At 44.0% G+C, this 12,821-nt stretch overlaps 1 protein-coding gene across 2 annotated transcripts in view; it reads left to right on the forward strand.

Moving 5' to 3' along the window:
- The first annotated feature begins 3,118 nt into the window (after positions 1-3,118).
- Positions 3,119-12,821, forward strand: part of SRPX (sushi repeat containing protein X-linked) — a 429,025-nt gene continuing 419,322 nt past the window's right edge. For both annotated transcript variants that reach the window (XM_069204239.1, XM_069204240.1), the window contains exon 1: positions 3,119-3,496. In XM_069204239.1, the coding sequence (XP_069060340.1) occupies positions 3,403-3,496 (94 nt within the window). In that variant the 5' untranslated portion in view covers positions 3,119-3,402. The remainder of the gene's footprint in view (positions 3,497-12,821) is intronic.

Below are 12,821 nucleotides of genomic sequence, written 5' to 3' on the forward strand. Positions count from 1 at the left end.
GGGACTGCTTTGGTTTTAAAGTGAAGTCCAGATGGGAGGCCGCCATTGATTAATTGGGCGCACAGGTAGAGAAAAGCAGACGAGTACTTATAGAAGGGACAAAAATTATAGCAAAGTTTTATTGGAAATGTTATAATTTGCGCTGGCAGCTCCACGTGCCAAACCAAGCATGGGGGCATTGTAAGTAGCAAAAATGTATGGTACTGTGAACTGTAAATCTTTAGTCACTTCTTAGAATGCTTTTCTGCATCAACTCTTGGCCTTTACCTTGGATCCTGGCACTCCTTTAGCTCCCCTTATGCTAGACGTGCCGCTAAATCCTGTTGGGACTTTGTCTGCGTTAAGACCTCTTAAATTATGCATTGGTAATCGTTTATTTATTTAGTTACATTATTTTCTATAGCACGTCTTTAACAGCAGGTATTAGTGCACTTTACTATGAATTTCAACTACACATGCCAGATATGCTTAACAAAATGGACTGACTGAAGGACGTCTTTGGATAAATCCTGCTTCTAATATATAATTGGTCCATTGACAAGACACGCGAGACTTGGAATAGATTTTGTGTCTCCTAGGGTTTGATTAGTCCAGAAGAGTATGGGGGAAGCTGAACCTAAAATCCCCTGGCGGCTTGTCTTTCCTGGATAAATTTGCTTTGAAACTGGCTTACTAGAACTATATGAGAGGGGAGATTATACAGGAGGCTTGGGCCACTACTCCAGGGATGGACTTCCTAAAACTTAGAACACATTGATGTTTTAAAAAGTGCCCCAAGGAAATGTATCCTCAAGGCTTAAGGCATCTCTATACCTTGTTTTAATTAGAAATCTTTAATTTGGCAGATAAGGTATTTTAAGGGGAAGAAAACAATATCTGGCCATCTTCTGGGTGTGACAAAGTAAGTCATGAAGCAACTTTACCCTCTTTTTCTTGTCTTTTTTTAACTAACTTACGTAAATGCTGATTGATTCCTTGTTTCCACCGCAATTCCCCCTTTCCACTGCCACGCAGCAATCCTGTTTCATGCATCAAACATAAAAAGTCGAATCAAATTTGATGTGGCACAATTTGTAAGGAGAATCTGGAGTCGCAGAAGGGCAAACTGAGTTTTATAATACTGTTTTCCTGTTTTTTTAAATTTATTTTATATTATATGTTGTATCTAGGTTTGCATCTGAATTTCTGTTCTATTTTTATTTCTGTAGGTTGAACATTAATTGTTCAATGTTTCCTCTTCCAATGAATATTAATTGTATGTTTTATAATGTAATAGCTATAGTCACAATAAATGAGTTTGAATGACAAAGGACTGATTTAGAATTTGGTGGGTGGTCTGTACTCTGCCAAAGCGTTGGAGTAATTTACTTTGTCGCCCTGGCAGAGGTGCTGATGGTCAAATTTTTAAATGCGTGTCAGTCCAGTAGATATTTCAACCATTGACAGGAACTGCCATCAAGGCGGTTCCTACCATTGCATTGTAACTTTGCCCAACTGCTCAATCAAGCATATTGAAGCCGAGGGGCTAAAGTTACAGTTTTTTTGTTTTAAAAAAGAAAATCCCAAAGCAGGTTTTTCTTTCTGAAAAAAAAAAAATGCCGCCCCCCCCCCCCCTTACCATTGGAATTTGCTCCCATGGTGAGGAGGGCATTGAGCATTTTTCAATACCTCTTAGCCCTAGGTGTGCCCTGGCAGTCTCGGGCATTGAAGAAACAGCTATATGTCTGCCCATCTAAATTAGTTGGGTGGACGTACAGCCAAGTGTCCAACGGCACTTACTATTTCAACTGTCAGAGAAGTCTGACCACAGCAGAGAGAGCATAGTCTCTCCCGTTGTCAAACTCTGATCCCCCCGAATGAGAATCAGGTCGGCAGAGCATAATCAGGATCATATCTTCAGAGGGTGTTTGGGGTGTTACACCCTTCCAATAAATGTATTTTCTGCTAAATAGTTGGGTACAAGTGCTTTCAGTCGGGTATAGTGAAGAATTTTTACCTACACACAGAAAAAAACGCTCACACACTCTCTCTCCCTTTCCTTGTTTTGAAAGTCTTCAAAAATGTTGGTAAATTACGAAATACTGTGTTGTTTCTCACTTGGTACCCCCTACTAATCTGCATTCTTCTCACTCCCACTGCCAAGGCGATGGAGTAATTTACTCTGTCGCCCTGGCAGAGGTGAAGACGGTCAAATTTTGAAATGCATGTCAGGTCAGCAGATATTTCAACCATTGACAGGAACCACCATCAAATGAAAATAATTTTTACAAAACTATGCCATATATAGTGAGGTATCTGAGGATTTCACCAGGAATGTTTACATACACAGAGAGAAAAACGTACACACACTCTCTCTTTCCTTGTTTTGAAAGTCTTAAAAAATTTGGTAAATTACGAAATACTGTGTTTTTCCTCACTTGGTAGCCCTACTAATCTGCATTCCTCTCCCATCCGCTGCCCCTTAAGCCCTTCTCTTGCGCCCATCCCCCCATCATGTATTTTTATTTTATGTCAGCGTGATTGTTGGAAAATCTGAAGCCCCGGTGGACGTTGGCAGGGGTGGAACTTAGTTGCTTTTGCGACAGAGTTCCTTCTCCACTAACATTTAAATCGGGCCCTAAGTGATAATTCCTGCTAACATCTGATAGACAACTCACTATACCCGACTGAAAGCTCCTGCACCCCACTATTTATCACAAAATACATTTACTAGGGGAGTGTAACACCCCAAACACCCTCCTCCCACTGAAGTCAAGCTCCTGACGAGAACAAAAAAAAGATACAGTTGTCTATCAAATGTGCATTGCCTCAAATTACATCATGTTGATGAAAACAAAATGGTTTTGATTAGCACACAGAGGATACACAAAAGCGCATAAGTATAGCGCTTGTTCTCTAATTAAAGCTTGTTGAACTTGCTAGCATGTAACCTTAAAAATAACATGTTTCGTCTTACAAGGGTGGTGTAAACATTTGTACCAGCGATCCTATAACGTGCATTTAACAGAGAAAACTGAAAACATGAAAAAAACAAGGTAAAACTTCCAAGGCAGCATTTCAAATTGCCCTCCCACAAAACGGGAAGCTGCTCAGCTGTACTCCGCTTAACTGCTGCTAGGAGGTATACATTAGCCGACTGAGAAAGAACTCTTTCCAAGGCCCACGCAAGAGCGACTGAAAGAAATCTTAGCAGCTTTTGGGTGATATATATCAGCGAGGCCAAGGAGAAGGGAGTCTTCTGTGACCAATACGGGACTAGTTTACATTCCCAGATTTCTTGGCAGGCGCCTGCACGTCCTTTACAAGTAAAGGAATTGTTATCTTTCTGCTGCGAGGTTTGAGCCGCGCGAGGGTATTACCACCCCCTCGCCTCTTTCATCCAGAGGCTTGTGAGAGGAGCAAATGGAAGAAACCCGTCTCTGCAACATGGGGTCCCGGCTGCTCAACCTACTTTTGCTGCTGGCGCCGATTGTTTACACTGTCCGCGGATATCAAGGTAGTATGAGGGTGCACTGCGCGGGGGCGGGTGAAGGGGGAGCATTTTCGAGGGTGGCTGTTCATACTAAATGTGCATTGAGACCAAGGTGACTGAAGTGCTGAGACCCCCGGGTCTTTAAATTTTCAATCGTGATTCGTTTTAATTGTTCACAACTTTCAGCCGAGCGAAATAGGAACGACTGTGTGTGACATTGTAATGTTCAACTAGAGAGGCATAAAATGATGTTGAGCGGCATTGCTTCTTGTCCTGTGGTGCAAAGGTTTTTTTTTCTTTTACGGAAAGTGATGTTACGTGGAAGGATTGAGAACAAGTTCTTCACCGAAAAAAACTAACTTTATGGGTAACAATACCTTACAGCCTCATTTACAGTTGCACTTGAGAAAAACTTTTATTGTGTGCAATTATTATGTAAAGCTGTTAGTTTTGGAGTACTGCGTCGTTGTGAAATAATTGCAGCTTACACAGCTGTATTTTCAATATATTTACTTATGGGGTTAAACATTTTGCATAGGCCAAAAGCCGGCAAACCGTTCCCTAAGACTGATCTAACAGAGTTTATTTTGGCGTCAGTCGAAACTGATATTCTATTATGTCCCCCGAGGTCTGTTTTGATTTCGCTTGGACGCCACGTGTTAACCTGGCATCCTCAGTATGACCGCAGCCCGGGAACGCAGCATTCGTTCAAACTCGGACTCCGTCTTCTTGACGTGTGTGACACGTGCAACCGCTGCCTGCCCCGGAGTGCCGAGGGCACGCGCTCAATGACTTGAACTAAGTGCTTCTCTAACAAGCAAACTTGTTAGAGAAGGCCTTCATTCCGTATGCATTATTTCTTGTTTGTATAGATGTTTATGTTATTTTTCACCTTTCCTTCTCGACAGTTTCCTGGATCTGTGCCAGCCATTGGCACATCCTTACTTCCTTTACTTGCAGTGGCGTGGCAAGGATACCAGGCAGGCAAAGAACATTTCTCCTTTCCCCATATTAGGTACTGAAATTCAGTCATGATTCGATGTGCTGAGCCCCGTGACACCGTTGGGCCGGAGTGACATTGCAAAGGTAGCTCCAGTTATCGCTGCGCCCCTGTTTACTTGTGCAGTATTTGCAGCTATATCTATGGCCGGTCTATTTGCAAGGCTCCTAGAGTACAGTTCACAGCAGGGCAAGGTTTGCCCTTACTAATAGTCAGGGCCACTGGAATTCTGTGATTGTGCAGCCAGGGCGTTTTTCGCTTAAATATTGATCTGCCGCATTTGCCGCATATCTGTCATATGCTGCATAATCTGCAGATTTTAATAAAAAGGGAGGGTGAAGTGAACGAGAGTCGTCTGGTCTGTGGCTGTCCACGGGGAATGCATATTTGTGGCTACAGTTTACTGCTTGCACGTATCACAGATTCCGTGGATGGAAATTACATTTCACCGGTTGCTAATGAGTTCTGCCGAATCCCCGTGTGGCATGTGGAGTTTGGAAATTAGATTTCAAGTACCCAACAAAAGTAAATTTCTAAAAGAAACACAAAGAAAAACAAGGGATATAGCAGCCTGTTCTAAAATGTAGCTGGGGCCACCTGGACAATTCTTCAGAGCAGGTCATTAGCAGAAACCATTTATAAATGGTCAAATAAGTTACACTAGGGAAGCGAGCGGAAAATAACATTTTACCCTGGGGCCCTGACACAAAAACACTGGGGGCATATTTAAGAGCCCCTAGCGTCATTCCAACGTCACATGAGCATCATTTATTGATGCTTTTGTTGCGTCAGAAGGCCAAAAAAAGCCACACCATATTTACAGAGTGGCGCAATGCATGCATTGCGCCACTTTGTAACCCTTTGGGCTACATTATCCTTCCGCCACGCATAATGTATCTAAGAGATTTCCTTACGCCATTTTTTTCTACACTTTTAACGCCTGCTCAGAGCAGGCATTAGAAGGTGGCTCCCATTGTTTACAATGGGCCTCTGGATGCTTTGCAGGATTAGCGTCTGAATTTACGCTAATCCTGCAAAGCGCCGGATTAGAGTAAAAAATTCAGACACTAGTCCCCCAACTACTGCCATGGTGCGTCATATTTTAAATAAGGCGCACAATGGTGGCGTTGGGGGAGCTAAGGGGCGGAAGAAAAGTGGCGCTGCGCTGTGTGTATTGCCACTTTTCTTAAATATGTCCCTTGGTTCCAAAAATACTTATTGTCATTAAAATGTCCTTGTAGTCATAACTTGGAATGCAAACTATTACATAGAATAATATTGGAATAGAGATTAAAGCATATGCATTACACAATGTTTTTATGAAAAGAAAATGTGATATTTACTGCAGAATGTGTCATTTATATTAATTTAATACATTAAAATATTTTATCATGTTTATTAAACTCATAATAAAAAAAACAGACTAGGCATCTACAGAATTAATAAAACTCAAAATATGGAAAGTGTCCAAGGCACACCTGAGCTCTACTGTGCAGAATAAGCTTGAAACCCATTCCCTGAAATGGAGCTAATTCTTGACAGACCCTATTCAAAGCATCCGCCCTCTCAGAAAACACGTCAGCACAGATCCATGATGTGGGAAGGCGGGTGTCAATGTGGAATAGTGAGGAGCAACCACAGGCATTTCTAGAATCTCACAGAAGCGGCTGTTGCAGAAAGGGGGGCATCAGACACAGAGGGAACACAGTCTTGCTCCTCCAGGGCATTGCATTTAGCTGCATGTTTTCCAGTTTGGAGGGAAGTGAAGGAATTCAGCCGTGGTGAGGGTTTTTATGCTGTCACAATTCTACTTTATGTATTCAATGCTGGTTTATACTAATATTCAATGGGGGTGGACAGTTTATGTCACAGTATTCAGGTCACTATTATCGTCCTGGATGTATATCGACTCCACATTATCGACTATCACTATATTGTCAAAGTAAGACTATATAGGAAAGTATAGATTTGCTATTTTAACTCCTCATCTACGTTCCTGGACAATATATTGGTAGTTGATATTGTGGACTAGATAGAAGTGCAGGACATTATTAGGACTTTAATATAATGGTATATCACCAGACGAGGCTTTCAGTGAAAAAAGTTGTCCTATACAATAAGTACATAATAAAAAAGTGATTTTATATTCACTAAGTTATTTGCAATCGATTTGCAAATTGTAATGTATACGTTACAAAATGTTATGTGTAACCAACAAGAAGGAATACTAAAAAGATGTCCCACCACCTCAGTAAGACTCGTAGAGCTGGCAATCGTTCCCTTTCTCATAGTTTGTATAAATGCAAGTCTTACTAAAGCCAGCTGCACTTTGGTTGTGAAAAGGTAGTTCAACTCATATTTAGATTGTATTAACGTTTGTAGGTCCCCTGCATCTGGAGGTTCTTGATATATTTCTGTAAAGAACTTCAGCCATTTCCTCATGTCTTTTTGTTTTGTTTCTGCATGCTGTTGCAGAGTCTTTCATGGTAGAAACTCCCCGGTAAGATTTGGTGGTCGACCACAGGACTTGTGGAGTTAAGACCGAACAGTTACTTAGATCTAGTTAATCATTTAATTGTTCCCTCAGTGATTCTTTTCGATTGGTAATTTATCCTCCATTGTCTTCAGGCAAGGAAAGTAGCTTCTAGCTTAAACTCTGTTTTGGCCTCAGCACACCTTCTGTTATTTTACACATGGACACGTAGTAGGAGAAGTTTGCTGACCAAAAAGTAATCTATTCTGGATTCCTTCTCATGGACGTGGGACAAAAAGGAGTATTCCTTCCTGGTTGGATGGAGAAGCCTCTAGGGTTCCTCTAATGTATGATCCACTATTCAGTCTAAAGGTAAGCCCCTGTCCTTTGTGGTTGATGTGAAGGCAGAATCTATATGATAAAGTATCAGCTCTGGAACTAGATTTCAGTCTCCCCCAACAATCATCACCTTTATTGCCTCAAAGTCAACAAAAAGTTTATTCAGAAAAGTGATTACGTCTTTTTTGTTTCTTGTTGGTGCACAAATGATCCAATGAGTGATTTGCACTAGAATTGTAGCAAAAACAGATCTCCCGTTCAGATCATTTCTTGTCTTCTGGATGTGGACTGCAAGACTTTTATGGACCAATGTTTCCAGTCCTCCATTTTGTTGTACTGCTTTTCAGCTGTTGGAATATCTGGGCGTACTGCATGACCAGAAGATGCTACTATTATGCCGCTACTTTTGCCACCCACTCTCTTTTCAGCTTCTCAGATTCCAAGAGGGAGAGATGCATCTTATGTAAAATCGCCACAGCTGAACTCTCTGTGATTATTATATATTACAGTACTTTATTTCTTTTGACATAGGTGGAAAGTCCTTTGACATAAAGGAGACAGATTTCTCAATACAGTCAACATTACTACTATCTTCAAATTGTAAAAAGTCCACTAATGTCATTAGGAGCACAAGTAGTGGTTACTGTGATACATTTGTGCTCTTAAGTCATTCCCTTAGAGCCACAATTAGCTGAAAGCACTAAATGCTCTTAACTTTTTTCTTGTTGCAGACAGCAAGAGGTGTGCAACCTCTATGGCTCACAGTGAGTCCAATTAAACCTGGGCACAATATAATAATAATTAACTAAATTCAGCTTATTTACAGATACGTTCTCAATTCTGCACCCAAGTCATTGCTCTTTCATCATGTAGTAGTGTTAAGTCCCTGTTTCAGTACACTAGTGGAGTGGTTTTTAGCATGGGGTTTATTGATCCAGGGTCCTCATGAGCACTCACTGGAGGAGTTAAATGGTGTTTTAGATTTTTCTCTACCTTTGGTGGGAATCTCGTCTGAACAGCTCATAGCTCTGCTTCGCTCTGAGATGCTAATCATGGTGTTGTGTTTGTCGCATGATGCTTATCAGAACCTCTCACACTTGGCTCCTGTGCCATCTTGCTGTGTGACATGCCCCCATTTCCATTGCCATCTCCTCCATCATCTCAAATAGTTTCTCAAATGTATCCACATCATTGTATTATCATGTCAGTTATCATCCACATTAACGCAGGTTCGCCAATGCTAAATCTAATATTCTGTTTAAATAGAAGTGGTTGAAGTGCAGCAAACCTTTTTCTAGTCAAATTTGCCACATAAGGAAAGTACTCTGAGAATGACATCTTTATTTCGCTTCTCTAATGTAAGCCATGCTTCTTTGCTGCTTCTACCGTATGTCGTGCTACTTTGTGGTGGCGGAAACACATTATAATGGGCGTAGCCATATTTAATTTGGTCTGCAGTCCTGACCAGATAATGTGTGCTCATTAGGATTCTATAAATGAGAACATGTTGTCACTTTCTTTTTCTTCAGGGATTCCAAAAATCCTAATATTTGACCGCCTGTTACAATCTCCCAGCTCTGCCATTCTCTGGTGAAGATTTCACAGATCATTGCTTGAGTGTGAGATACTAATAATTTTTCTCCCATATCGTCCAGTCTCCTTGTATTCTCTTCTGGTTTGAGTTTGAAGATTAAGAGTTTCATTCCAATCAATTTCACTTCTCTGTCTGTCTGTACTGTTGCATGTTTGGCTGCAATCACGGCGAGTTTTATCACCTTCAATATCCAGAGGAGAGCTTCCAGCTTAGAATTCAATTCAGCTATTTCTACTATAGTGTTTTTTCTTTCCTGATATTGCCCCCAAGAAAAGTAGCTGTGATGAGGCTTTTTCCCTGACATGGCAAAGGCCAAGTTCAGCAGGGATAGCTCTTAATGCCAAACTCAAGAGGTCATTATGACCCTGGTGGTCACCAGACAGCCAGGGTCACGGTGGCGGTTGGACTGCCGTGGTCGTGGCTGTCCGACCGTGTGAGAAAGTAGCCTCGTCCTAGTATGGTCACCCCTATTTTTGGTCTGTTTGTCAGTGTGTCTGACTGTGTCACTGGGATCCTGTTAGTCAGGACCCCAGTGCTTATGGTTTGTGGCCTATTTGTCATTATGTTTCACTGTTTTTGTCCGTATGCTTGACTGTGTCACTGGGATCCTGCTAACCAGGACCCCAGTGCTTATGCTTTCTCTGGTTCCAAATTTGTCCTTATATACTGGTAACCCAGTATTTCACTCCAAATTGGCATACTGGACCCCCCTTGTAAGTCCCTAGTATATGGTACCTAGGTACCCAGGGCCTTGGCGTTCCAGGGGATCCTTATGGGCTGCAGCCTTTCTTTTGCCACCCATAAGGAGCCCATACAAATGCTTCTACAGGACTGCCATTACAGCCTGTGTGAAATAGTGCATGCACTATTTCACAGCCATTTACACTGCACCAGGTCACTTATAAGTCACCTATATATGAGGTCTTCCAACCCTGAAGGCTGGGTGCAAAGTTCCTGTGTGTGAGGGCATCCCTGCACTAGCAGAGGTGCGCCCACGTCGTCCAGGCCCATTTTCCCGGACTTCGTGAGTGCGAGGACGCCATTTTAAGTGTGCACCACACATAGGTCAATACCTATGTACAGCTTCACAATGGTAACTCCAAATATGGCCAAGTAAAGTGTCTAACAACTGGGAATTGTACCCCAATATTGATTCTAGTATTGATTGCACAATCCCATGCACTCTGGGGGCTCCATAGTGGATGCGCAGTACTGTAATCCCAGCCTTCTGAGGTTTTCCAGGCAGCCCCAGCTGCTGCCACCTCACAGACAGGCTTCTGCCGTCCTGGGGCTCGAGCAGCTCAATCCCAGGGAGGCAGAACAATACATTTCCTTTAGGAGAGGGGTGTTACACCCTCTCCCTTTGGAAATAGGTGTTACAGGCATGGGGGGGATATCCTCCCAGAGCCTCTGGAAATGCTTTGAAGGGCACAGATGGTGCCCTCCTTGCATAATCCAGTCTACACTGGTTCAGAGACCCCCCCCGTTCCCGCGCTGGTGCAAAACTGGACAAAGGAAAGGGGAGTGACCACTCCCCTGTCCATCACCACCCCAGGGGTGGTGCCCAGAGCTCCTCCAGAGTGTCCCTGGGCTTTGCCATCATGGTTTCCAAGGTGGTGGGGCACTCTGGGAGCATCTGAGTGGCCAGTGCCAGCAGGTGACATCAGAGACCCCTCCTGAAAGCTGTTTACCTGGTTAGGTGACCCATCCCTCTGTCATGGCTATTTAGGGTCTCTCCTCTAGGTGTTTCTTCAGATTTGGATTGCAAGACTCCAGCAGGAATACTGCATCCTTTACTTCATCTTCTACCGACGGATCAATTGCTGACTGCTCCAGGAACTCTACAAAACTGCAACAAAGAAGCTAGGACAACTTCTGCAACATTGTATCTTCAGCTCCTGCCAGCAACAGCAACAGTTTCCAGGTCGTGCATCCGCAGAGGACTGCCTGTCTTCAGCCTGCACCAGAAGAACCAAAATAATCTCCTGTGGAGTGATGGAGTCACTTCCCTGCTTCAGCAGGCACTGCACTGCAGCAACGACCGGTGGGTTGGGTCCCCTCTCCAGATGACATGCTTGGATCCAGCGACACGGGTGGTGGACTAAAGTGACTCGGACAGTCCCAGCGTCCAGCTGTCCAAATTTGGTGGAGGTAAGAGCTTGCCTCCGCACGAAAGACAGTACCTCCATGCACTGCGTGACTTGCAGTTACCAAGGCTTGTTTGTATCCTTCCAAGAAGTTCTTCGTACACACCACAGCTTAGGCCCCCAGCACTCCATCCTGCGACGCACAGCTTCCTGAGTGGTTCTCCGGCGGCATGGGAATCCTTTGTGTCGTGCTGCGTGGGCCTCCATTTGCAACTCATTTGTCCCCATACTGTGGGACTTTTGTGCGCGCTGCCTGGTCTTCTGAGGGCTCTCTGAGTTGCTGAGAGCCCCCTCTGCCTCACCCATCCTGGTTAGAGACCATCAGGTCCCTTCTGGTCCCAGGCAGCGCCATTTTTCTCCAACCCCGTATTTTGCGTGAGCCAAGGCTTGTTGGTGGAATCCAGCAACGCAAACCAGACAGCATTCATCCATCCAGCGTGACACATCTTCTGCACCAACCAGGAACCCACATCTGTCTTCTTTGGTGCAATACTGATTTTGTCTTCTCACTGGTGGTTCTTCTTTTGCATCTTCATCCGGGTTAGCAGGGGCTCCTGTTCTTCCTGAATTCTCCAGTGCTTCTTGGACTTGGTCCCCTTCTTCCACAGGTCTTCAGCCCCAGGAATCCATAGTAGGTGTCTTGCAGTCTCTTCTGGTTCTTGCATTATCTTCTATCATGACTTCTAGTGTGTTTTAGGAAACTTGCTGTGTTTTACTCCTGCTTTCCTGGGCTCTGGGGTGGGGTATTTTACTTACCTTTGGTGTTTTCTTACACTCCCAGGGTCCCTCTACTCACTACACTTGCTTGGTGGGAAACCGACTTTTGTATTCCTCTATTTTAGTATATAGTTTGTTTTCCCCCTAGGCCCATTGCAACCTTTTGTGATTTTCCCTGTTTGCACTATCTTCTGACTAATTTTGTGACACTGAGTATTGTCTTTCATGAGTGTGAGTACTGTGTGGCTACAGTGGTATTGCAAGAGCTTTGCATGTCTCCTAGTTCAGCCTTGGCTGCTCTGCCTACAGCTACCTCTAGACAGCTTGGCTTCTAGACAATGACTACATTTCACTAATAAGGGATAACTGGACATGGTATAAGGTGTAAGTACCTTTGGTAGCTATTACAAACCAGGCCAGCCTTCTACAGACTGTCACATTATGACTGTGGCAGAGCCGCCAGGGTCTAACCGCCAACTCGGCCAGCTGCTGCCATCCTGCAGCCTGCAGCCTGGAGGTCTCGGCGTTTGTAATCCACCAAGGCAGCGCTGCATGGAGCGATGCCCTGGGGATTACGAGTCCCCATCCGCCAGCCTTTCCACAGCCCAGATTTTACGGGCAGTGGAATGCACAAAGGGTGCTGCTGCACCCTCTGCACCGCCATATTGCCGCCGGCTCCATTAGGATCTGGCTGCAATTTTAAGGCCCTGTTCCTCACTGGCCCAGCGGGGAACTCAAAATAGGGCCAGCGGGGTTCAGGCCGCCTGTGTGGCCTGATGGCCTCCGCTACCTGCCAATGTCATAATGAGGGCTTCAGAGTTTATATCCTAGTGCCAGATCAGACCTTTTTCTAAGTACCATGTGGCCACTTTGGGTGGTCAGCCATGATGGTAGTAGCATAACAAGCAGATGACTAGCATACTCATATCTAAATTGCGCATAAAAATCACAAAAGCATCAACCAGGCTCTGTAATGCATGAGGGGTTCTGGCCAGCAGAACCGCGTTGTCGGCTAATTTTCGTGAATCTCATATCATGGATTCTAGGCCTGGCAGGAAAACAGTATCAGTCTTGAAAGT

Source organism: Pleurodeles waltl, chromosome 8, assembly GCF_031143425.1.
Source record: "Pleurodeles waltl isolate 20211129_DDA chromosome 8, aPleWal1.hap1.20221129, whole genome shotgun sequence".
Lineage (NCBI taxonomy): Eukaryota > Metazoa > Chordata > Amphibia > Caudata > Salamandridae > Pleurodeles > Pleurodeles waltl.